A 27,021-nucleotide genomic window follows, 5' to 3' on the forward strand; every position below is an offset into this window, starting at 1 on the left:
TAAATAAAAACAAAGACATTAACATATTAAGAAAGTCCTTTCAAAATCCTAAGGACGTGCATATTCCTGTACAAATGGTTGCATTTTATTTAGGGATTGCTTTTTAATCTGTGCATAAGAATATAATACAGAACATACCTCAGTAGAGAGGAAATGTTTGATTATATCTATAAATACTCTATTCTTTTAATATTTATAAATGGAGATAACGTCCACATATATAGCTCAAACTGTATCTGCGAATCTTGCCATTGTCCCTTCCCTCGAATGCAGCCTTGCATCATATCCAAACCAGCCATAAGACTCAATGGACTCTCCCACTTAACGGAGTGCTGTAGACCAGTATCAAATCCTGAGTGCCGTATAGAGAAACATTAGCCCAGATTTTCCTAGGTGCTTCTCTTCAGAAAATTCTTCCACTGGCATAATTCTTACACTAGAGTACAGGATTAATATACTAACCTTTAAGAAACTAACTACTGAAAAGCAGGGTTAAATTCTATAGGCTATATACTATGATGGAGGGAAACACAGGCTTTATATCAATAAGAGTAATGCCTACTCATATTACAATGTTAGAGCTATAAGTCATACTTCGAATATGAAGCAGCCACTGAAAATACTAATTTTTAATAAAAAATTTAAATTGTCAGTTTCTAATTTTAAAACAGCTATTATCGTACATTGTAAACTCATTAAACATCGTTCTGACTCATTCAGAAACTTAGTTTTACAATTATAGATGTGCTCAATGCACATACAGCAGCCTGCCTCCATAGGATCAAGTATTTTTATTTACGAAATGACTGTGTTTTGCTGCATAGGCCAAAGATGAAGCTGACATCATCCTGTCACCCTGCTGTGACATTTTCAAATCATACTGGCTGGGTAATTCTCACTCACTCAAACCCAAACTGCAGAGTCATCTATTAATCAATCTTTAATTTCATTATTCACATCTGAATGATACTTCCACTGCATTCTTGACTTAATTACGTCCTCTATGTTTGAATACCTGGAAACGTTTTTAAAGGTATCCTTATATGTGTCACTGGGGCCCAACTCTCTTATAGTAGCTAAGCTAGATAAAAAAGCTACTAGTACTCCATACAAAAAGGGCTCAGCCAGGAAGAAACAAATTGTAAATCAAACTTAAAATTACACAATCAGTCCTGCAGGTAGTTTATCTTGAAGGGGAAAAAAATCTAAACACCGAATAGAAATATACAATTTGCCCTTCTTTAAGTAATTTTAACCCAAGAAAATCCAAGTTTATAATGATTCCAATTTGCCCATGGATATTCATAATACAAAAAGTGTTCTGCCGTATAATTCAACAAGGCATTCTTAGAAATAGGGCATTTAAAATGCTACTTTACATATTTTTTGATATATCTCAAGTCTCTCTTTTGTAATATACATATATTTTAAAAGTCAGGTTTCTAAACATTCAGTGGCACATCTCTTAAGTAGGTTATAAATACACCAAAAGTTAAGCATAACATTAATATTTTCAGTACCTGATATTTACCAAATAGAGAAACACTATTATACAGAGTAATCAGAGAAACCTGAAACATAAGAGTTTCTTTGTGCTTTTAATGATGAGTTATCAATGACTGACATAGCAAGAATGAACCCAGTTGCAGAATACTGAAGCAGAGGCACAGAGAGACCATATGACTTATTCAAGCTTGTCATCACCATCATTTATTTAGTGCTGAGAATGCTTTACGTGCTGTTCAAGGACCCAAAATGCACACAGTCTCAGTATGTCACATCCACAAGTACAAAACAGAATTCCTGGTCACCAGGACTTCATGGTGAACACAGGCGCCCTTTCTTGATCCATTTCTAAAGGAAGGGAAGAACTATGGTAGTCATCTTTCATGACAAGTTAAATAATTATTAACAACAATAACTGCTTATCTTTAATATACCTTGCACTGCTAGAAGCTGCTCCTCTGTGGTCCAACGGGCATTAATTTTCTGATTTGACTACAAAATTAAAGAGAAGTTTCCTAATGAGGATATGAAGACAAGACATTTTTCCAAAGTGCTTACTTATTTTTTTTAAACTTTTCACCAAACACAGACATGAGATTACTAAAATCCTGATTTATTAAGATTCCATTTTTATAAGGATAAGGATTAAGAAATATACTGAGTTACCTTTTACCCACACAAGAAGATAATGAAAGGGAAATGTACCAATTTGGGAGAAGGAACAACATTCGCGTTTATACTCTAGTCAGAGATATTAAAACTGAGAAAATCTATTAGTCACCCATTTTCCAACTGCAATGTTCCTATCACACATTGCAAATGTTAATTTTAGCCTGTTTTAAACATTTAAGAGACTATTTTCTTTAGAGAGGATCTGTGACTCTAAAATTTCTTCTCCTCATATTTAGATTAATTCTATCCTCATCCCACCAACAACAGTGCTGTATAAATTAACACAGAACTGTAGATGAGGCCTAAGTCCTAAAATATTTCTTTAAATTTATGAAGCAGAAAGCGATCCACTGTAAGAATAGATTCCCCCCCTCCAAAGTCTCCTACATTTCTCCCATTATTTTTGTTTAAATAAAATTCTAAGTTTAGGATTTTTATTATGGCAATATTACAATATTAAACACTCAATCAAATTTCATTAGTGTACTCTCACTGGTTAGTGATTAAGGACCTTTGGCAGTTGATGGAAGGATAGAAATAAATACACTGTGAGCTTATGGAGGGTTGCAGTAGAAACTGCCCAGGTAAAACGCCCTGGAGTACCACATTGACACGCGGAGCAAAAAGAAAGAAAGGCTTCCTTTGAGAAGGGGCTCATTCTTGGTTTAGCAATAAGAGTTTCTGCAGTACACAAAGGTTCTGGGTAACACCAATTTTCTCACCATGTGTGAAGAGATATAAGTAAGCAGTCTGAAGAAAGAATAAAAACGAAAATCCAAAATTAAAAACAAATTCTTGAAGAAAGGAAAAAGTAAAAGGCTGAGTAAAGGAGGGAAAAACACAGACAGCACTAAATTCTAGACGATGAGATTAAAAAGGGATAGCAAGACAGGCCTATCGAAGACAGTGGATAAGCTTCAAGGTTAGGATACTGGTGATGAGGCAAAGGAGTAATAGTAAAAAAGTAGAGAAAGCGGGAGAACAGGACTCCTGAAGCAGTAATAAGAAAAGGGGGAACCAAGGATAAAAAAATGAAAAGGGAGATGATAGAAGAAAAAGTAGAAGTTTTCAACATACATTCCCCAAAAAGAGGAGTAACAAGAATGGAGTAGGAACTAATATTTGAGTTAATACCTGGCAATCTGATGCCACCTTGGCTGAGAAAGGTAGATAAAAGAGGTCCTTGGTACCCAAGGATAATTAGTATTGGAACCTATTTAAAACAAGTCCAAATATTTCAGAGTAAACGGTTAAAAAATAAAGGGCTGACTGCAACTTAATCTGAAATATGAAACTAAAACTTGTGAAAGAAAATTAGTTGATTTAAAAAACAGTGATTTTGCTTATATGCTTTCATTTTATTTTTTGGCATATCTTTTCTGACTAGACAATGGTATAACATTCCCCAGCTTTGAAATTTACAACATGAGCACAGACTGGGTCATTTTTGCTTTAAAGACTTCAACAATTTTCTCAAGGGCCTCTCTTAATTCTTTGTTGCTCAAATTATTCTTTTTTGAAGTGCTTGTCTATGAGTCATCATCCTCTTTTCTTCAGTTGTTAACTCTGCTGGCTACTGATCTGTCAACAACTCTGCAAACGATTAAAGCCATTCTCTTGTACTTTCATAAACTTCATGAAGTTCTGCATCTTTTGCAACGTTTACAATTTCATTTTGGTTTGTGCTATATTTGCATTGTACTAGCACCAGAGTAAGAGAGAAGATGTTGATATGATGGGCCAGACAACAGCTAGAGTTAATTAGGGAGAGTAGTGATAGAGCCTAATTTTTCAGGTGCTCAGTGCAGCAGTGCATATTTTCTTGTTTGACAACTTTTGCTTCTTTATGCATCCCTTGGATTAATGAGCATTTGCATAGTGAGGATCTCCTGTAATACTACACTGCAAGTTGTTCTGAGGATTAAATTTAGAATATATGTAATATATATAAGGATGTATTTAGAATATATGTAAAAAACATCTAGCACAGTGCCTGAGCAAACAGAAATTGAAGTTGATCATTCAATGTTAAACCTGAAAGGTAGAAACTGGAGGAAAAGGTATCACTAATGAAAGGGACCAAAAAAATAAAAGAGCAATAACGTGTACTACGAAAACCTATTTTCACCTTATAAACAAATCAGGAGATGGGATGAACACAAATTATTATTAAAATAAATAAGTACAGAATATACTGGGGATTCAAAGATGAGAGGAAAAAGTCACAATGACTGGAATATGGAAAAAGGAAAAGTTGAAAGGGCCGGAGACTGAGACGCATTTAAGAACAGGAGAAGGTTCTAGAAGACAAAGGTGAGAAGACATACCATGTATAGGGAACAACAGGATTTGTATCAGGAAGAAATGATAAATAAGCCTGGAAAGATGGTGATAGTTAACTAAAATACGGTGAGGACTGCTTCTGGCAGGGCAGTAAATATCAAGGTTGATGAGTTCACGCTAAATTTAATGAGCAATAGTTTTTGGGGGGAGGAAGTAGGGGGAGAAAGGGAGGATTCTAACCAGAATAAGCCTTTAAGCCTAGAAAGCTGGGAGAAGTGGTGATGCTGCTAACGACATAAGAAGCGAAGAAACGTTGATGTGGGAGATGTGGGAGGGCAAGGCTAAAATGATGAATTTAACTTGGGATACACCGAAAATGAGGTATTAGTCAGGACATTGGGGTAGAACTTGGGTTCCACCTGAGGCTAAAATAGATTCATCTATTCAAACACATTTTTTAAGGGTCTGGAAAATGTTTATGAAGGAAAACAATGGAGTCATAGCTTGCTCAGACATGAGGTTCTAAAATTAGCCTATGAATTTAAAAAAAAAGTGGGTTTTTTCCCAAAATTACTCTTGAAATATTCTCACGAAGGCAGCCATGGAGACAGGCACGCAATCTCTCAATAAGTCCACACAGCCACATATTCCTCCAGTATTGGAATGAATCATTAGTTTTTCAGTTAAATCCCAGATGAAGCCTTTGGCTCGAATATAGGGTAGTACTAAGTGAAAAATATAAATACATATTTAAATACTAGAATCTCACTCAGTTCAAGAAGATGCTCACACAGGAGGCATGTGGAAGCTAAAACTGACAAGGAATAGTGGATTCACAGTTCCCTGCTCACTGTGGGGCATGCAGTAGATAAATGGCATTCAGGCAGAACTGCCAGCACTACTACACTTGCTATTACTAAACTTATTTTTTATTTTGCTGAATATCTGTGGTTGAATCTGTGTCATTTAAATGTACATATGATGTGAATTTAATATAGTGAAGTGATGAGACTGTAAGATATTTCTAAAAAGAAGAGAGAGAAATGAGTTCTGAGGATAAAAACTTGGGAGAATGCCTACATTTACGTATAGAAAGGAAAATTATAACTGAGAAGGAACATAATAGTTATAAAAGAGAACACAACCTCTCAAAAGTTAAAGGAAGAAAGAGAGGTCATCATCTACATCCAGGGCTCAGAAAAAGGCAAGGGAAATGAGGCGTTAGAGCTGTGGAGTGTGGTCATTAGCACCACCGTTAACCTTTAAGCATAGGCTTCAATGGAAAAACGCGGTGGGGAGGGTGTTGAAACTGTATGGAATTAAACAGTTCTATGTGTGACAAAATGGAAGCAGTGGAAGAGGGAGAAGACTAAAGGACAAACAGGGCCAAAATTTTCTAAATACATAAGTTACTGATTTATATTCTCTTTTACACCCAAGAATCTGTGGTAGAGATTTGTTTAACTTACAGAAAGGACAACTAAAATATGCCTAGGCATCTAAAATTGCGTGGTAGTTGTGGTTAGCTGTGTAGAACCACTGAGAACATGCTTCTACAGCAAACCCCAGTCTGAAATACTGTTTTAAAAATACTAAAATATTAATAATATAAAACAATCCTATACGTAACAGCAATTATAATTTAAAAGGCCCCAAAGAGCCTTCTAGATCAACCTATGACATCCTTAGTGAATTCAGCATCTTTACGGCATCCTTTCCCTGCTAAATTAATTAGTCTTCACATTTGTCCCATTTTTGTCAGTAGTAGATTCATACTACCTCTGAGTGGGAAGAGTCAGAAAAGGTCACCAACTTAAACCTTCTACCTGATGCTGAAAATTCCATCCAACATCCATAATGAAAGGATGTCACCCATGTATTCATGAAAACATCCATCGAGGGAGAAATTTTTAGCTTCAAAAAGCACTCCTTTTTCAGTTTCTTGCTTCCTAGATTTATTAATCTCCTTGTCCTCACCTACCAACCTCCACCCAAAACAAATCAAAGCAGAAGCAAACATGCCGCCACTCCTCCCAACACTCTCATATACTTTCAAGGAGATACATTAATGACACACACTAATTCCTACTTGGCAATGTTCTTTGGATTTATCACTTGCTGTCCATTCCTACAACTAAGACCCGATCCTACCCAATACTCCTTTGCCATTTACTTTATCAGTCAAATGCATGGTATTTTAGTAGCTGTAAAGTTTCTAATTAATCCTATATAACAGTGCAGCATAACTTCCCTAATTAAAAATTTTCATTATATCCTTCCTTTCCATTTGACTTAATTTAAAAGGCAAACTTCTCTTCCTAGCTTTCACAAAGACTTTATACTCTGGCCCTTGCCTATTGATCTCCAGCACAAAAAAATCCCTGTTCAACTCAACCTTGTTAGTGTCTCTTTCACACACCATGTTCATTCGTCCTCTGCACACAAGTTTGCCTTCCTAAGTAAATAACATACTTCTTGAGAAAATATAGTTTTACACTTCCACTGAATTCTCAATAGTAATCAGCACAATAATGAGCCCATAATAAGTGCTCAGGGAATACCTATTGGGGGTTTTTAAGTGTTTTTATTTTTCCCCACTGGATTTATATTTTGAATGTACTGTCCAACACCAACCATTGTTCATATTATTCCCTCCTCCTGCCCTTTTTGAATGTGCAAAAATCCTACTCATCCTTCACACTTCAGCTGAAACATCCCTCTGCAGGAAGTCTTCCCTGATCATCCTAGTCAGAATGAATAATAACCACTTGTTTTCTTATATCACTTTACTTACAAATCTACCACATAACTTCAATCAGTTTGTCTTATAATAGCTAGACTGTAAGTTCTTTCTTTAAAAGCAGATGGAAAAATCCATCTTTCCTTCATTTTTGTGTCCACTCTTCCCCACATACACTTCCCACAGTGCCTTACATGAAACATATAATCAATACATACTTCTGGAAGTGTACAGACTTTCTTTACCAAATTTTTCCCTAAATGAAAATAAATATAACCAAATGAATAAGTAAAGCATCTTAATAAGTGTTTACTTCCAGGTGAGTTTCATCATACAGTAGCCTATGTATCCAAAGGTTACCGAGATTCTTTCATTAGGTATTAGGTAGAAATTCTTTAGGTTAGATATTACCTAAAGATAAGTGGATACATTACATTTTTCAAGGTCTTTACTATGACTGTTAATCGAGTATTTTGAAATATATCTATTCAGGTTGCTCTCCCCTGCAAAGCAACAGGAATAATATGATAAATATAAATATATCCTGGGCATTTTCTAGATGATAAAACACATATATATTTTTCAGGTCATATGAGTTCAATAAATCAACCTCAAAGTAACATTCAAACTTCAATGTATAGATGGTAGAGTGTTAAGATTCTGGTTCTTTCATTTTGATCATTATCCTTACAATAAGCCAAGGGATGTAATAAATGTTTGATAAATTCTAACCCAATAAGTGAATTTAAATGTGAGAATCTAATACAATTTTGCTATTATATGAAAACTTCCAAAAGTAAGAGGCAGGATGATGTTAATCTAGGATTCCAATCAGACTCTAAGAAGCTGAAATATAGTCAGAGTTTCACTATTTACCAGATGCTTCTTCGGATTTATGTGAGCATCAAATGAGGTAGCACAGAGAAAGGTTATAAATGCTATTGCACTTTCACATCTTACTTTATATAATGCTAGTGAGTAAGAGTGAAACTATCCTGCAATTTTCTGGAAAATCTGAGATTAGAATGATCATTTCTTTGAAAATTTGGTAGACTTTTTCTGTAAAACTATCTGGGCCTGGTACTTTCTTACGAGAAAAATGTTAACGGTTCCTTCATTTTATTTAATGATTATAAATTATTCAGGTTTTCTTTCTTTTTAAGACAATTTTGGTAAGACATATCTTTCTAAGAATTTCTAAGTTTTATTTAAATTTTCAAACTTATTGGCATAAAGTTCTTCATGGTATTCCCATGTTTTCAATATCTGCAGTATTTTTTAATTTAATTTTTAAATTATAGACATTTTAAGTTTTTGCTTTTATGCATCTTAATGCATAATTAAATATGAAATTAAAATAATTTCAATACAAAATTTGAAATAACTCTTTGTTGCAATAATATCACATAAAGTAAAGTAGTATTCTTTGACTTCCACTGTCCTTAAATAAACAAATGTCACTAGACTGTCAATTTACCTGTGGGTTTGGAATGAGATACTGGTCTATGTATATTTCATTCTTTTCCATTACCTAACCTTCTCAAAACAGATGCAGAACAAATCAACAAAAACAACTTCCTTCATAACAATTCCTCCTTTCTGAAAGATTCTAATGAGTGAGATGGCATGTGGTACATTACTTCTGAAGCATTACTCTTCTGCCTCCCCCAGCCCTTTCACACATACTTCATTTGTAGATATTTCAGTCAACCTGTGGTTTGGTGGGGGGCAAACATTCCATTAGGACCAAATGCGATTATCTGATTATTACACACACAGAAAGGCAAGTCCAGGATATGGAGCATAACATAGGAGTGTTAAAAAAGAGAAAAGAGAAAAGAGAAAAGATTTTATAATAAAAGCTTCTGTAAAAGACTTGATTGGACTTTATGGGCAGTGAAGTACTCCTATAACTATCAGAAATATAAAAAACATATTAGGTTTCAGCTGAAGTACAAGTAAGACTTGAGAAAATGGTTAGTATTAATAAGACATGTGACCACTGAACACTGGATAACTCAAAGAACAAGGTTTCACCATTCTCAGTCACATATATTCTTCAATAACATACCTCAGGAGGTTTGAATTCTTCAATTCCACCTTCCATTTTCTGTTTAAGTGCACTGTTTACTTGCTTAGCATTCTGAACCTTCAACAAAATAACCCAAAATATGAATCAGATCACATATTTACGTGAATTTTTTAACATTCAGTAAATGAAAAGGATATATACCAAAATCCTATAAATTTTATTTCAGGAGGATAGACACTTATCACACTTAGGGTGTGATACACCACTCATTCAACTAATATACACATCAACTAATATACAAATATAATAGACTAACAGATACAGTTCACAAATAATAGTATTTGACTATCTTTTAACAATGTCTCTTATAACCTAAGACAACTGGTATCTATAGGAATTAAATTCCATCAATATTTCTCATTACCATAATGTTTTGATCACAGAACAACTATTCCAATAAGAATAATAATGATGAGGGTGGATAATATTTATAAGGTCTTTTTTTTTTTTTTTTTTTGAGGAAGATTAGCCCCGAGCTAACATCTGGCGCCAATCCTCCTCTTTTTGCCGAGGAAGCCTGGCCCTGAGCTAACATCCGTGCCCATCTTCCTCCACTTTATACGTGGGATGCCTACCACAGCATGGCGTGCCAAGCGGTGCCATATCTGCACCCAGGATCCAAACTGGCGAACCCCAGGCTGCCGAAGCTGAATGTGCGCACTTAACCACTGCGCCACCGGGCCGGCCCCTATTAGGTCTTTATTATGATAAGTATCATTGTCGGTGCTTCATATAAAACACATCACTTAATTCTCACAACTACTCTGTGAAGTAAGAACAATCAGTTCTGCTATAACTTGACATATGCATTCTCAAAAGTCACTGTACTAGGCAAAACTGCACAATAAAAACCACAGGGCTTATGGGGAAAGGAGCTTGGGACATAATAATCAAAAACTTTATCAATGACATATAAAAGATAGGAAGCTAATAAAAACGATAGCACAGTTTTACACATTCTAAATGGTAAAGAAATTCACAAATGCTAGATATCACAAATAGAGATGGTACTTTAACATGAAAAAGACCTGAAGGTTGCTTAGGGAAGTGAGTGTCAAAAGAGTTGCAGCTTATGAGTTATTGGGAAGTGGTAGAAGGAGGGTTATTTGAAATTAGATGAAAAGTTTTAACAACAGATGTGGATATGTGTGGCTTCTACTCAGTGAACTAAGGTAGCTGGCACACATTTGAAGGGTCTGGGTATGTACTCAGCTAGATGAAGATTCACTGACAAAAATCACATATAAGCAAATAGAAAATTCACATTATGTTCCAATCGTTCCCAAGTATATCAATTGTGCTGGAACAAATTCATGTTTTCAAGACAAGCATTACCGCAGAGCTGACTCTAGCTTTTTGTGATCATGTTACAGGTGAGAGAGTTATAAGGCACAGAGAAATCAAGAAGCTTTCCCACTGCTACAGAGATAGGATAAAAGACAGAACCTGAACCTGAACCACGCCAAGTTTCCAAGTACCATTTCACTAGAAATATTAAGGGCTAAGATTTTTTTATTTATTGATTTACTTTTTCTTCTGTTTTGTTTTTCTCAGTATGGACAAATCAAATATTTATAAAGTGATTTGCAAAAATTTTTTCATCAGAGATCCTAAAAACACAGCTAAAATGCATAAATCTAGGCTGATTCAAATGTGGTGAGTTGGTCAGCTCCGTTAAATAGACAAACAGAGATAAAATGTAAAGTCTCAGTCTTCAAGGATTTCATAGACTAGCGGGGAGATAAATAAATATAAAAGTATGATAAATGCTAAAACACATAACCCAGACTCAGAGAGAGAGAGAGAACAAGAGAGTACGTGTACGTGTGTGTGTGTGTGTGTGTGTGTGTTTGTGTCTGTGCTAGTGAGTGTGGGTGGTGCGGAAGATTAGGGACCGTTTTCTAGAGGAGATGACATCTAAACTGAGTTTTAAAGGATTAACAAGAATTAAGCAGGTAGACAAGGGTGGGGGAGGAAATGCCTTCTGGGCAGAATAACATTTAGGAAGACAGGAAAGCCTTAAAGCATGAGCCGGCAGTTAGGCTGGGGACAAACCAAAGAATTTGAATTTTGCCTAAAGATGAAGGAAACATAAAGGATTTTTAAGCAAGGGAGCAATATAACCATATTTGCTTTTCAGAAAAATAATTCCAGTAGTAATTTGGAGAACAGAATGGAGTGAAGAAGATGGAAATTAATTTAACAGTCCAGCTGAGAAATACTGAGGACTTCACTTAAAACAGCAGGAATGAAGGAGTGGTAGTGGAGGTATACAGAGACCGTTAAAGAAATAACTTGAAAACAAAATCAAGACATCTTTGTAAACACTTGACTGTGGAGAATTCGGGAGGAGGAATCAAGGATAACCCTGTGGTCATTGGCTGAGTAATTGAGCGTTTGTGGTGCTATTCACTGAGATAAGGAATGCAAAAGGAGGAACTCATGGCTAAGGTGGGTATGGAAGTATTCAGTTTGGACATTGTATATGAGATGTCTGAGATATAAAAATTACAGAATGTGTAAACCCAAGGAAAAGAAGACAGAGAAAGGCCGGAGACCTGAGAACAACCATTAACGTCACACAGGAAGCAGACGCTGTAGCCAGGGTTAGAACTTAGGTTTGCTAACTCTAGATCCTGACTAGTACCCACTACCTGATTATGGCAATGAGACTATTACAATACTACTGCTACACTACTGGTGATGAAGATGATGATGAAGAGAGCTGTTATTCTGCATTGAGCATTCAAAATGTGCCAAACACTGCTAAATAATCTACATGGATCATCTCAAGTAATTCCCAACAAAGTGCAAGAGAAGTATGACTGTTATCCCCAATTTCACAGATGTGAAAGAGATTCTATTATTTCCCAAGATCACAGAGCTAACAGGTAGCAACACTGAGATTCAAACGTAGAATAGACAGAGGCATCTTATAATCTGGAAACAAGGTAAGTTTTAAAGAATGAAGCTTATGTAAATGAGTAGCTGAGAAAATCTGCAAAAAACTGAGTTTACTGAAGGAAAATCAGATAAGCAAAATGAACAGAATCACTACAAATACGATTTTTATAAAATACCTGACGTTTTAAAGAGATCAGCTCCATGTCCAGTTGCCTCAAGATGGTACTGGCTGCATTGGGACTACAGGACACAGCTACCACATCTTCCTGGGTTAAATACATGCCCTTTGGCGGGCGGCACTTAGAGCGCTGGGAGTGATGGCGGTGTTGTAAACTCTGATACTCCCTCCTTCCAAGTCCAATCTTGCTAGTTTGGACCGGTTGTTCAGTATTACCCTACAAGAATAAAGGGAGAATAACAGCTAATTTGGTTTTTACACATGTGTAAATTGAAAACAGTCTATTACTAGTCTATTAACAGTCTATTACTGTAGTAGAAGTTATCTGTTGTACTAAGTACACCTAAAAAATCTTTCTAACCAATTACCTTAGGTATGAGTCCAAACACACACACATACATAGCACTTATCAAGTGGGGGAAATAAGCATACAACATAACATATCCTTGATTAATCCACTCCATAAAATGTATGATTTCTACACCCAGAGGACTACAAACAAACAAAAAAATAAGTCGGACTCTATAAAGTATTCCTGTTTGTGTTGAGATGGGATATATCTTCCCTCAGCAATAAAGGGCAAAAAAAAAAAGAAGAAAAAAGCTATAACTTATTAAGTGCAAAGTTTTTTGGTTTTTTTTGTTGTTGTTGAGGAAAATTTGCCCTCAGCTAACACCTGTTGCCAATCTCCCTCTTCTTTGCTTGAGGAAGATTCACCCTGAACCACCATCTGCGCCAATCCTCCTCTACTTCACATGTGGGTCACCACCACAGTATGACTGATGAGTGGTGTAGGTCTGCACCCAGGATCTGAACCCATGAACCTGGGCCACCAAAGTGGAGTGTGCCAAACTTAACCACTATGCCATGGGGCCAGCCCCGTGCAAAATTTTTTAACAAAGTAACAAAGGGGAAAATTAGGAATTATGACAAGTGGCAGATTAGACCTCTAGTGAAAAAGAGATAACATTTCATCCTCATTTTAGAGTTGTTGAAAGAGAACTATGCCTCTTAAGGTTAAAAAGTACACAGAATTATCTTAATCCTGACAACATTTCTAAACTCTTGTCTATTCATCTTCACATGAATAAAATAAAATGTGAATTTGTGTTTATGATGAGGTAGGAAAGTTTTAATGATGACATGAACTCAAGTAGGATTTCATTATTACTTGCAATATTCTTAAAGTATGACATAAAAATACAATATTATTCTGTGTTTCTGAGACGGGAATCCATTAGAAACTGTGTCTATTACGTTGAAGGCTATTTCACTGAAGAGATTTAATAATCCAGTTCTTTAGAAAAGGAACTCTGACTAAAAGTCATAAAACAATTGTACAACGAAGCATAATCCACTTTCGTTGCTTAAAACCCAACCCAAAGCAACACATGGCACATTCGATGTTCAAGGAAACTCCTCCGAGGATAGAACTCCTAAAATTGCCAGATCAAGTACGTTTTACAAAATCTTTTAAAATTCATTTCTGAGCTAGCAGGGAGGTGAGGAAATTCCTCAGAGACCAGAAATGATGAGAAAGCAGGGCTCCAGACAGACAAGTGAGTATGCAGGAGCTGGCATTTGCCTAAAGCCCAGCTTCAATGGACAGCAGGTACAGGCAGGAGATAAGGCCAGAACTCTGGAAGGGGATGCCATCACTGTGCAAGGCAGAAAAAATGCCCCTGCCCTGCAGAGGGAGAGGATGATTAAAGGGAGTCATGCCTATCTCACCCATGGCTGAATGGAAAGGAAAGAAACCAAAGAAAGTCTCCCCTGAGAATTCCTAACCATAAGCCTACATTCAGGCAGGTTTGGGGACTAAATTTATGACCCGTCTGGCCTGCAAATCCCCAAATCAAAAATTTAGTTCGAAGTGTCTCAGGTTGGCAGAGCCTTCAGACACTTAGTGGAAGCAAATGCAAACTGTCTCTAGAAGAATGCACTTTAAACCGAGGTCTCAAGAATTTTCCACAAGTATGTTCCAAGGAAAATGAGCTCCCAACCACAAACTGCTAAACAATCTCCATAAGTGAGAGACAGCAGAAGCAAACAACAGAATTCTGTCTGCAAAGACTGCAGACACTAGAACTACTGGATAAACAGAATACAATAAATGTGCTATAGTGTATAAAGAAATAAAAGACAGCATTGAAAATAGGGAATATTCTTATAAGGAATCAGCCTATCAAAACTGACCAAGTAGATACGCAAAAGAACCAAAAAGAACATCCAGAAATAAAAAAAAATATTATCAACAAGATTAGAAACTCAATGGATGGGTCACTTAGCAGATTAGATAGAGCTCAAAAGAAATTAATGACTCAGAATGTACATATGAGAAAAATGCCCACAAGGCAGTATAGAAATATGGAAAGACAAAAAGAGGGAAAATATGAGTGCTTAAGAGACATGTGAAAGTCCATTATATTTCTAAAAGGATTCTCAAAGGAAAGGAAAGAAGAGAATGAGGGAGAATCAATATTCAAAGAGGCAACAAATGGAAATTTTACAGAACTTAAGACATACAATTCAGGAAGCAGAATGAATCCAAAGCAAGTTTAAAAAAAGAAATCCATACTCAGATCCATCGAAGTGAAACTATAGAACACTAAAGACAAAGAAGAGATCATAAAAGCAGACAGAGAAAAGGCAAATTACCTCCAAAGGATGACAATTAGCCTGACTGCAAGACTTCTCTACAGCAATGATAGAAATCAGAAGCAGGAGAATAATATCTTCAAATAATAACTACCAAACTAGGAGTCTAACGCCAGTAAAACTAAGGCATCAAGAACAAAGGAGAAACAGGCACTTGGACATACCAAGACTGACTGTGTAAGACTGACTGTGTTTATAACCAAAAGATTTCACTAATCTAATTTGTAAAGAACTTCAGGAAAAAGGAAAATTATTTTCAAAGAAAGGTCTAAGATTCAAGAAAGAATGGTGAGCACAGTAAATTTTAAACACGTGGGTAAATCTAAATAAACACTGAACGTATGTTTAATTTGAGAGATTTAAAAAACCAAGATCTAACTAAAACCAGACAAAAATAGCATTAAATCAGGAGTGTAGTGGTTGAACTCAAAGCATTCTAAGGGCTTTGTATTAACCAGAAAGTCATTAAAAACACCAATATTAGACCTTAAGTTAAATATGTAGGATAAAATTTCCAGAGTAGACAATAAGAATATAGAAAATAGAAACATCCCCAAACTAGTAGAAAGCAAAAAAATGGAATGAGAGATAGATTCTTAATCCAAAAAAAGAAAAAAGGCACAAAGGAGGGAAAAGATAACTAGAAAAATCAAGTCAAATAGAAGGTAAAAATAAGAAAGAACAAAAATACAAAGAGATCAGTGATCATGACCAACATAAAGGGGATAAACTCTCCAGACAAGACGTAAAAGCCCATCTATATGCTCCTTATAAGACACAGACTTAAAACGTGAGGACATAGAAATGTTGAAAATAAATAATAAAGATATACCAGGCAAATGCTTAACAAAAGAAAGGTGGTAAAGTTATATTAGACAAAATAATCTCTAAGGCAGAAGTGCTGTGCACTTCAGGAGAGCTGGCATCCCTTTTCCACTATATGCCAGTGGTGCCCTATAATCACTGTAACAACGAAAGACATCTCCATAATTTCTAAATGCCCCTATGGGGGCAATATTAAACCTAGCTAGAACCACTGTCCCAAAGGAACTCTTACATATGCATATTCAGGATGTGTTCTTATCCATATTGTTCATAACAACCAAAAATTGGAAATGATGTCCACTGATAAGAGAATGGATAAGTTGTGGCATATACATAAAACGGAATACTATAACAATGAAAATGAATTGCAAAAACATGTTGGACAATAAAAAAAATGCAGGTAGCTGAAGAATACATACAATATGATTCCATTTAAATAAAGTTTGAAATGGAAAAAACTAAATGAAAAGTTGCTTAGAGAGACATACATATGTGATAAAACTCTAATAAAGGGAAGTGAATAATGGCTAAATTTCAGAGTAGGGTTCCCTTTTCAAGACAGAAGTTCCCTCTGGTGAGAAGGGAGTGGGCTGCAGTGAAGGAAACATACACACAGGACTTCTGTTTCTTGAGCCCAGTGATGGACACACTGGTGTTTGTTTTATTATTATTATTTAAACTGCACATACTCTGTGGTGTGTATAGTTCACAATTTTTAAAAGTTAAAAAAAACCCTTCTATATAATGTGTCAGTAACATGCAGAGGCAGCTATAAAGATCTGTGTTAAAGGCAATAATACAGTATCATCCTCTGCTTGGTGTCCCTATCTGTTGTGAAGGAGCAGAGAAATGAAAGCTGCTGACAGACCGTGCCAGCCCTGGACCACACCTTGCAGTATCTTTTTAATACTTTTTAACTTATACTCCTCTCATGTTATTTGCCAATAGGACGAGATCACAGGCAAACAAAAGACCAATGCATTTGTATCATCTCAAATAGTTGGACAAAACAGTATTCCAGATACATACACTTTCTAGATAACTAAACTCAAATCTCTAATTTCTCCTATCTGTACAGTAATTAAGAGTTTATAATGCATATTCTCATTCATTATAACAAATCTGACTGAATGCCTGCTATGTACCAGGCCCTGTAGGTAAGACACAATAATGCCTGCTCTTAAAGAGCTTACTACCCAGGGAGAGGCAGGCGGGGGATGGGAGACGGTAAGTAAATAATTACCACTCAGCTCAATGAGTACTGCAATAGATTTAAAGAAAAATAAGGAGGCAGTCAATTCAAGATAAGGCACAGGAGATTTCACAGAAGCTACATCTTGTGGAGTTATGAGGAATTTCCTAGGCAGATTTGGGAAGAAAGGGAATTCCAGAAAAAAGGGACCAATATAACCATAAGACAAAAGCCAGGGAACTAAAAGTCTTATCTAAAACACTGTTAGTAATTTGAAATATGTAGGGAGGGGAGGAGAATGCCTAACTAGAGAGTTGTGTTTTATCCTACAGACAAAGCCATGGAAGGGTTGCAAGCACTAAATCTGGTTTTAAAATGATTGCTCCGTCAACAAAGTGAAGAATGGACTGGAAGGTGTGGTATGGAGAGTCTGCAGGCATGGAGATAAGATAGAAAATTTCAATAATTTAGAGAAGAGATGAGAACATAAAAATAAGCCAGTCACACAGAAGAACAAAGACAAAAAGCACAAAATTTACTGTTATTTAAGAGAGAATTAAAAACAGTAATGAAAAACTGAATAGAGTAATAGAGAAAGAGAAAAGTCAGTCACTAAATTGAGACACAATGGTTAAAAAGGAAGACAGGAATCAGAATGGTGTTACAAAAGTCAAAGAGAGATTTTCAGGAAAAGGGAGGGGCAATAACTTGAAATGATATAGAAAGCGCAAGTAGAAGACAATGAATAATCAATCACTGGCTGTGGTAATTAGGAGGTCACTGGTGACCTCTGCCAGCAGTGTCAGTGAAGTGAAGGGACAGAGGACTGGCCGAAGCAACTCAAGAGTGAAGCAGTGCTAAGGAGTGCAGTTTTTTCCAGGCTGGTTGAGAGAGAGTTATGCTTTTAAATGGAAGACCTGAGTATAGCTTGGGCTGCAATGAAAAGGCTGATAGGCATAGAGAAGGGATAACTGAGGGGAAAAGTCCTAAAGGTGATATGAAGAGATGGCTAGAATCAAACAAGCAGTGAAACTATACAGAACAGGGGAACAGACCTTTCTTATTGAGGCATTCAGCACAACCTGTTCATTCCGTAAACATTATTGAATATCATTTCATATTGCCACATTTGTTACACTTTAAAAGTCTGATCATATAAAGTATTGCAAGGAAGTGGACAATGAGTACTGCGTAAAGTGCAAGGGAATACAAGATGCACAATGTAACTCAGTTCCTGACTGCAAAGAATTTACAGCTTAGTGAGCAAAATACAGTAATTTGAATACAGTGTTCAAAGTGGAAATATACCCAAGTGAAAAGGGTAGGATGGTAGCACAGAGGTTAGGGGAAGGGCTGGAATTTAAGGGAGTTTCTGCTTGCTATCTTCTCTGTAAAGCAGAAGGTAAAGTTACCGGCCAAGTTTTTCGGGGAGTGGAGCAGTGGTAGGCAACGTGTAGAAAGGGATGAATAGTTCAACATAGCTGCTCAGATAAGAAAACAACTTTTATTTAAGATTTACTACATACTGGGTACAGTAATAAGTGCTTCTATACATATTACGTCTTTGATTCTCAAAACAATCCTATTATTTTCATTTTATCAGTGGGAAAACCTGAGGCTTAGACGTTAAAAACTGAAAGGCTCTAACGACTACACTGAGATCAGAAACTCTTTTTTCTAAGTAGCAACAGTTTACATGATTGTGCTATTTTCTCCTGCTGTGCCTCTCAGACCAAGAACAGCAACTGATCCAGCATTGCAGGTTTATGGGGTTAAGGAAAGTATAGCAGAAAGATAAGGGAAATGGCGAGTTAAAAACATCGGGAAAGGAGCAATTTAAGTAGTTGATCATTGGGTCTATGGCTCAAGGAAACGAGGCAGACTTGGAAAAAAATGAAGGAATCGAAGAGTCTGAGAACATTTAGCAGTAGTAAGAAAATTAGTAAAATATCAAGTTGAGATAAGAGTAGGATTTTAAAAATTTCATTGACAAGAGTTTAAGATGATGACAAGGACCAGACTGGGCCACGGCACTGAGTCCCTTAAGAGCAACAGGAGTCATTAAACTGGCTGAGGTCACATTCTGTCTCCAGTGTCAAGGTTATTTTCGCTACTCTATAGCTGCCTATACCTCACAAGCCTTTACCTGGAACTTCTGGTCTATTTTTTACAATTACATAATTCCTTGCATTAATAAATGAGCATGTATATCAATTTAGCCTTTCCTTAATGATTTTAAGTTATTATCATTACCATCATATTGAGGAATATGAGTGCCTTTCTAGTGGGGGATTCTTCCAGCTCTTCCTTTGAGGCAGCTTTCAATTTTCACTGCCGTCAGTATAACCTGTTACTAACTTCTAATTTCCTATAACATGTAACAAAGTATTTTCAAGAAAAATTGGGTAACAAACCCAGAAAGCATAATTTTACACCTAATACTATATAATCTGAGGGTGGTTTTATTTCTTTTCTACGGATTAAAAATTAGGTAGGGATTGTGGCAGAGCTTTTATACTTGTGTGGATGAGATAACCCAAAAATTACTTAAGCCACTGGCTAATCAGAGTTCTCGATAATACTGTTTTTCCAAAAACCTCTAATTAACATTGAAATTTACTGTCTCCTAAAGCATTATATAAAAACATTTTTCTTAATATGAAATATTATTCACTCTTGAGTGGATTTGTAGAACAATTACAAGCACTCTAATGATCATCATTACCTCTTTCTTCGCTTCTTTTTTGGGATCATAATCACTATCGTTTCCATCCATTGGATGTGTTTCTTCCACATCATCATCACTGAGAACAAACAAAGATAGTACACTTAATTCTCTTTTTATTCTAGTCTGGTGCTCTCATCAAACTGTAATATACCTTGCTAATAATTTTACTAAATATTCCCCAACAGAACAGGAGGCGTCCTTGGGAAGGTGAGCTTTTATAATTTAGATTTCTGTAGTGTTTAGAAACATTTATCCTTTGGGGCATATAGAATCATATTAGTAAACATTTCTAGCTGTAAAATAGAGACCCAGTAGGAAAGATATTTAGAAAGAAATATTTGGGAAAGAGAACAGATATATTAACTCGATATAATACTTACTATTTCAGTTCTCCAGTTGGAGGATCAAGGCAGACAAAAACCAGGAAGAAAAATGATTTTATACTACCAGGAATATACATCTACAATAATGCGGACTTCAGTTACTCAGGTAATTGTGGAAAGAGCATCTTCTAGAGAATGTATTTCTCAATATATTGCAAATGTATGTATTGAATATACCAATATTAAAAGGAAGCATTGATTGCAATGTTTGCTGGCTATGATTAACAGTTAAAGAGTTGAGGAGGTCTTACTATTAAGATTTCTGATCACTCAGCTCTTCCTGTCAGAGCAGAAACATGTATGTAAGGATAAGATGTATTTACAATGTGTTGCGATAATTTCTCCACCTTAGGGAATGCAAGCCACCCAATAACAGTGCCCCTAACAATGTAATCATAAAAGGCAGCCAACCCACCTGTCACCCTGATTATGCCTATTGGCTAGTTTACGAGCCTGGCGGTCCATCAAGCTTGTCCTAGATCGAGTTTTTTTCCAGGAATAGTAATATTTTACAAGGCTAGCAATTGTCTTATCTGGAAGCTTGAAAAAAAAGAATCATGTTAATATCAGTAAGTTTAACTCATAAACTCTGATTAACACAATGAACAATATTTCTGATATTATTCTTTGATACTTAGCAAAAGCATAGATGACAAATATTTTCACAGGTACCTTTATGAATTATGGAGCTAAAAACTGTTGGTAGCCCACCACACCTATGTCACTGACATTTCTGAATGAATATTCCTATTTGCTCTGAGGGGGCAGGGGATAGAAAAATGTTACAAACTCACATGGTGAGAATGGCCCCAGGAGTCCCCAGCACAGTCAATGTTACTATCCAATATCTGTTTTCATTAGAGTTATTCAATTCTTTTTTTTCCCTCTATAAATTGAAATTTTTTTATTGATACATAATTCACATACCATAAAATTCACCAGTTTAAAGCATACAATTCAGAAGTTTTTAGTATATTCACTAAGTTGTACAACCATCAGTATTTAATTGCAGATATTTTCATAACCTCAGAAAGAAACTCTATCCCATTAGCAGTCATTCCCTATTCCCCCCTTAACTCAGCCCCTGGCAACTAATCTACTTTCTGTCTCTATGGATTTGCCTATTCTGGATATTTCATATAAATGGAATCATACAATATGTGACCTTTTATGTCTAGCTTCTTTCACTTAGCACAATGTTTTCAAGAAAAGCTATTCAATTCTTAAAAATGAATTTGTGGAATCATTTTATTTTAAATCCAGGTTTTAAAATCATAAATAATGCAAACAGTCTTTAGCTACCAAATAGTTTCTGGGTATTAAAATGACTAATGACCACGCACCAACTTGTCATCCTGCCAAACAAGGATGCACACTCCCAATCAAAAATGTTCCCTTCAATTATGGAAGACACTTAGATATATTTGCAAAAATTATCTAATTTTCATCCATTCAGGTTAGAAGAGTTTAATGCAGCAACTTCTCAGGTTTATATTATTTCAACACAACATTAAAAATTTCAGAACTAGAAATAAAGAGCAGTTTTTCCCCTTAAAAAAAAAAGCAACAGCACCTGAAGAACAATGAATTAATACAGAATTGTCAAAAATTGGTTTTCACATCCAAAGGAATATGAATTAGAAAATAAAATCCTAATGTTAAAAAATGAAACATTTAAAAATAAAATTGAAATTATGACTTTTTTTCCTGGAACAACAAACATATTTAGTAACTCTATTACACATATATGTAAGTGATAATAAAAATTAATGTATTACAGTAAAATAGGACAACTGTCATGCAACAGAATAGTTGTCGAAAATAGGACTGTATGCAAATATACCTATTTCAAACTATTTTTAAAAATTAAAATTAGACTGGAAAACTTTTTTTGTATTTAATAATTAGGAAGTATTTAATAAGAGCATATGATATCATTCAGATATGAATCAGAGTAAGATCAAAATTACCATACCATTTGCTGAATCCTGTGAAAGCTCTTCCCATGAAAACTAAAGGCTTGTTCAAATAGGACTTTATCTTCCACTGTCCACTCATCCGGAAAGGGAGTGAAATTAGGGAGATCAGCAAGGGACTTCTCAATGTTATGTTTATGCCAGAACAACATGCCAAGTGCCTTTGAAGAGAAATCATTCCCCTTTGGTTTTAATGGATTTATGTTCCATCACACTTAAGAGAGTTAAACACAAATTTGGTTAAAATCTGAAGCCCATGACTTTCAACTGAAGATACACTCACAGTTTGGGGCTTTTAACCAGGGTGCCCAGGTAGCAGAGCTCACTTATCTATTTCTTTTAAATCAGGGCCTCAGAACAGTGAATGTTCTTACATACCATATTTGCTGCAGAATCTAGGAAAAACAGTGAGCTGAGGAGAGTGACTATAATTACTAACGCAGGTTTGTAGGCTCATATCAAGACTTTCACCCACATTTACTCATTTGTCAATGTGTTGAGAAAAATACGCTAAAATGAAAAATATCCAGTAAATCAATACTTAAAGGAAACTACCAAGTATAACACAACACTAGAAGTGCTCAGTCGAGACTTAGTAGAGAAATTTTTAAGTTTTAACCTTTTAGAAGTATACCATGTGCTAAATGCTCCCAAGAAATAAGAGAACCTCAAGTGAAACTTTAACAATATTTCACCACATATATTTTTTAAAGTTCTTTATTATCATGATGTACACAAGCAATTATTATAAGGCATATTAATAATTTCAATGACTTTATTACCAAAGCACAAGAAAGCCTGAAACGGACAATTTCCAACAACGCCACGACTTTCCCTTCTATTATAAATAAGCAGTAGGTATTTATCTTTACTATAAGGTACTGAGTATCATTTAGGGAATAAAGTTTTATTTTTTATTTTTCACTTATGAAGAAGATTGGCCCTGAACTAACACCTGTTGCCAATCTTCCTCGTTTTGCTCGAGGAAGACTGTCCCTGAGCTAGCAGCTATGCCAATCTTCCTCTATTTTTTGTATGTAGGATGCTACCACAGCATGGCTTGATGAGTGGTGTGTAGTTCTGCACCCAAGACATGAAACTGCGAACCCCAGGCCACAGAAGCAGAGCACATGAACTTAACCACTATGCCACCAGGACAGCACCAAGTTTTATTTTTTAAGAAGAGATATACCAACTTTTTAAATGATGAGTTTTAAACTTATTTTTTGTACTTCAGTAATACTTCTTTAAAATGAACATGAAAATGAATGTACGCGCAGTCACATTTTAAAAGATTAAGTTTCTCAAACAAATATTAAGTAGAAAGTCAAGGCTTGAAAACAAAATACATAAAGCCTTCAAAATCCACAAAAAAGTTAACTACATTTAAACATCTCAATTTCACAGAAATTATTTTTTATCCAAACAGGTCACTGACTATAAAGTTAGCTCTTAATCCAGGTTACAGATAATTCACTTATTTTACTAATACTTCTGATAAAGGTTGATCTAACACACTGAAATGAGATTTAAGAATTCGTATTTCATTTTCATTTTATGAACCATATGCCATATATATCTCCTTTTAAAGTTATCTAATTGAAAAAAAGTCCTTGGGGAATTATTTCATTCAAAATTTAGAAGTCTTAAAGATTTCTTTAGATAAAAAGTTTAACTGTTATATCTTTTAAATTAAAAAGTCAGAGAGAATTACTTGTACTCAAAAAATTTTTCCCTTTTTGGTAAGGATTTGCCAGAGTAATCCTAAAGGTTTTCAGATACTTTTAGAACTCAAAGCAGAATAAGAAACAGAGGTATTGAGAGACAAATGTTCATGCCCTCGAGATGAACGATGTTTAGAAAAGCAAAATCCCTCATGTTGAAAGGTCAGACTTTGCTAGGACTTTCATGGTATCTGTAAAGTTGGGTGAACTTAGGCACCTGCTTAGGATAGAAACTACCATGAGATGGTCTTTGTATTTGGTAAATACTGAGGCAAGCAGTATTATTAAAATGTTTCTCTACATACCTGTTCCACATTGTAGCCATGTTTCTCCTTTGCAATTGCAATATATTCATCCACTGTAATGAAACAATGTTATATAATTAATTATTCTCATTTACTTCATTTGGCCAGGTCTACCAATTTTTTTAAACAAAGCAAAATAAAAAAACTTATAGCCCAGGGGTAAAAACATAGCCAGTCATTTTCCATGAAATGTTACAAAAAAGACTTTTACTTCTATGAACAGGATCAGAAGGTCACTTGGTTGAAAATTTTGTTTGATATGACTTATCTCTATGACTATATACCATATGCTTATTAAATGCAATGACATTACTATAATTATTTTTGTGTACAAAAAAAATCTAATCTGTGGGCAGCCAAAAGAGCCTAATTACAGCGTAAAATACGAGATAATTTCTTGACTTTTCTGTTGTAGTCTTTATTTGAAGAGACTTAGCTGTTTAAGATTCCATCTCATATTTAGAGTTAGCCCAAAGCCTTTATCATCCTTTACCCTCCTTTCTGATTGCTGTAATAAAGGATGGTTTATCTAGTTTTGCCAGCTATACAGAATAACACCACATCTAAGTAAGCTACAGTATCCCTAAAATTTTCTTCAGCTCTTCCTACTAGCTATACAAAAGATGTCTGAATATTCTATTTGAATACTCCATTTTCATTCATCCTCTATATGCAATCAAGCCAATGGAATTACTAGATAAGCATAGCTTCAATGATGATATACTGGCTATTTTAAGGCCTCAGTGCTGAGAAGTCTACCACTTCACATTTAGCAGGACTCAGTTTTTGTGACGTCCATATAGTCACTCCCTCTTAATCTTTTCTCTTAATCTTTTATACCATATATATATATATATACACACACATATAAATTAATTCTTTAAGCACATTTTTGAGAAACAGTGGTTAAGAATTCTGATCTTAGAACAGCTAGTCTGCCTAGGCTTGATTCTCAGCCTTGTCACTAGTTTTTTGGCTTTGGGTAATTTACTTGACCTGTTTGTACCTTAGCTTGTTCACTCTATTGGTGACAAAAACAGTACTTTCCTCCTAGGATTAAATAAGCTAATATATGTGAAGTGCTTAGGATAGAATCTGCACGTTTTAAGTACTATATGAGAGTTTGCTATTATTATTAGTCAGTACAGTACAGTTTAATATATAAACGTGCTGTTATAACAATACAGTCATGCGCGCATAACGACGTTTCGGTCAACAACAGACTGCACTATATGACGGTGGGCCCATAAGGTTAGTGCCACACAGCCTAGGTGTGCAGCAGGCTGTACCATATGTTTGCGTAAGTGCACTCTATGATGTCCACACAGCGAAATCGCCTGACACACTTCTCAGAACGCATCCCCGTCGTTAAGTGATGCATGACTGTAATGCTGTAAGAGCAAGAACTATTTTTTATGGATGTTATTATGTCTCCCTAAGACTGTAAGCTTTTGATGCAGAAAATCCAAGTATTACATTTTGTTCAGAACCTACAGCATTTAAACATGATAGGTCTAAATATATGCTGATTAACAAAACTGTCTTATAGTCCTATAAATAGAAGGCTAAATTGACCTGTGGTTCTCAACCCTGGCTGTGCAGTAGAATCAGTGGGGGATTTTTTAAGGAGTAAGTCTAGACTCCACCCTTGAAGATTCTGATTTTACTGGTTTGAGACAGAGACCAGACATCAGTAGTGTTTTTTAAAAGTTCCCCCAAGTGATTGCAATGCACAGCCAGGGTTGAAAACCACTGCCCTAGACCTTTGATTGGATATTCCACATGGACACCATGCTACCAGGATACGTTGGCTTTCTGAATTTGTTTTCCACTTTGGTAAGAAATGCACCATTGTATAAAACAGCAAAAGCCAATGACACTCTGATGCTCAGTTTGTGAATGAAAATCTTTGCCTGTAATGAAGACTGAACCAGAGAAACCTGATAGTCTCTTTCAGGTTTCTCAGTATACAGTGCCAGGCCAAATGTACAATTTGTGTTTTCTGTTAAGAATGCCTCAAGGGCATATAATTCCTAGATTACCAGCTAGACCTATTGTTGGCATTCTAAAACTCTTAAATAGGAAGAATTATCAGGTATGCAGAATAATATTCAATTGTCAATTTCTAGTTTTCTCATTGCATCAATATGTATGATTAGACTTAACACTATGCATGTGATTATAGGACATCATTAATTTTCCTGGGACTAAATAAACAATCATGGGACATTTTTAAGATTTAGCAAATATCTGAAAAAGACAAGCTTATTTTACAGCTGCTAGAATAGCTGTTCAGTGATTTCCGTTTGTTTGTTTTAATAAATTCAATGATAACTGAATGGAGGGGCGGGGATCTCAGTTTTGTTACCTGCACGTTTCCTACATCTGATGTGCCGCAAAGGATCAGGTCCGCTACATCACATTGAAGTCTAAAGCCACACCATGATTCAAGAAGTGCATGGTCAATGATCCAGAAGGTCTCCGTCCAGAAATGGAGAGCACAAGATGACCTGATTGATGGCTGCTGAAGTCAGTTCCTTCCCCTTTCCTCTTTAAAATGGTAATGATAGTGGGCTCTCTGAAGTTTGAAGGCATGTCTTTACAGCTCCATATACTGAGGAAAAGCCTGTGCAGATGTCTACATAGTAACTCCCTCCCCTGCTTGAGGATTTAAGCAGCAATGCCATCAGATCCTAGGTTTTTTCAGTCTTCCTGGGCCTGACACAAATTGGAATGATCAACCCCCTATCTTTCAAAAGGAAAAACATTCTAATATAACAACCTCCATCAAAAAACAAAACAAAACAAAGACAAACTATTTTCTTATGAGAATCTAAGAGATTCAAAAACAAATA

At 35.6% G+C, this 27,021-nt stretch overlaps 1 protein-coding gene and 1 long non-coding RNA gene across 5 annotated transcripts in view; one reads left to right on the top strand and one right to left on the bottom strand.

The window, feature by feature from the left end:
• Positions 1-26,505, top strand: part of LOC139078929 (uncharacterized) — a 49,076-nt gene extending 22,571 nt beyond the window's left edge. The window contains exons 3-4 of the long non-coding RNA XR_011532121.1: positions 20,167-20,267; positions 23,179-26,505. This is a non-coding gene — a long non-coding RNA (uncharacterized lncRNA). The remainder of the gene's footprint in view (positions 1-20,166; positions 20,268-23,178) is intronic.
• The window catches only part of RCOR3 (REST corepressor 3), a 45,334-nt gene that overhangs the window by 9,617 nt on the left and 8,696 nt on the right, over positions 1-27,021 (bottom strand). For all 4 annotated transcript variants that reach the window (XM_070591251.1, XM_070591254.1, XM_070591252.1 and 1 more), the window contains 7 exons: positions 24,167-24,219; positions 22,137-22,298; positions 20,577-20,701; positions 19,776-19,854; positions 12,374-12,592; positions 9,273-9,350; positions 1,941-1,998 (listed from right to left, as the gene is read on the bottom strand). In XM_070591251.1, coding sequence (XP_070447352.1) covers positions 1,941-1,998; positions 9,273-9,350; positions 12,374-12,592; positions 19,776-19,854; positions 20,577-20,701; positions 22,137-22,298; positions 24,167-24,219 — 774 coding nt within the window. The remainder of the gene's footprint in view (positions 1-1,940; positions 1,999-9,272; positions 9,351-12,373; positions 12,593-19,775; positions 19,855-20,576; positions 20,702-22,136; positions 22,299-24,166; positions 24,220-27,021) is intronic.

The sequence above is a fragment of the Equus przewalskii genome, chromosome 23 (assembly GCF_037783145.1).
Source record: "Equus przewalskii isolate Varuska chromosome 23, EquPr2, whole genome shotgun sequence".
Taxonomy (NCBI): Eukaryota; Metazoa; Chordata; class Mammalia; order Perissodactyla; family Equidae; genus Equus; species Equus przewalskii.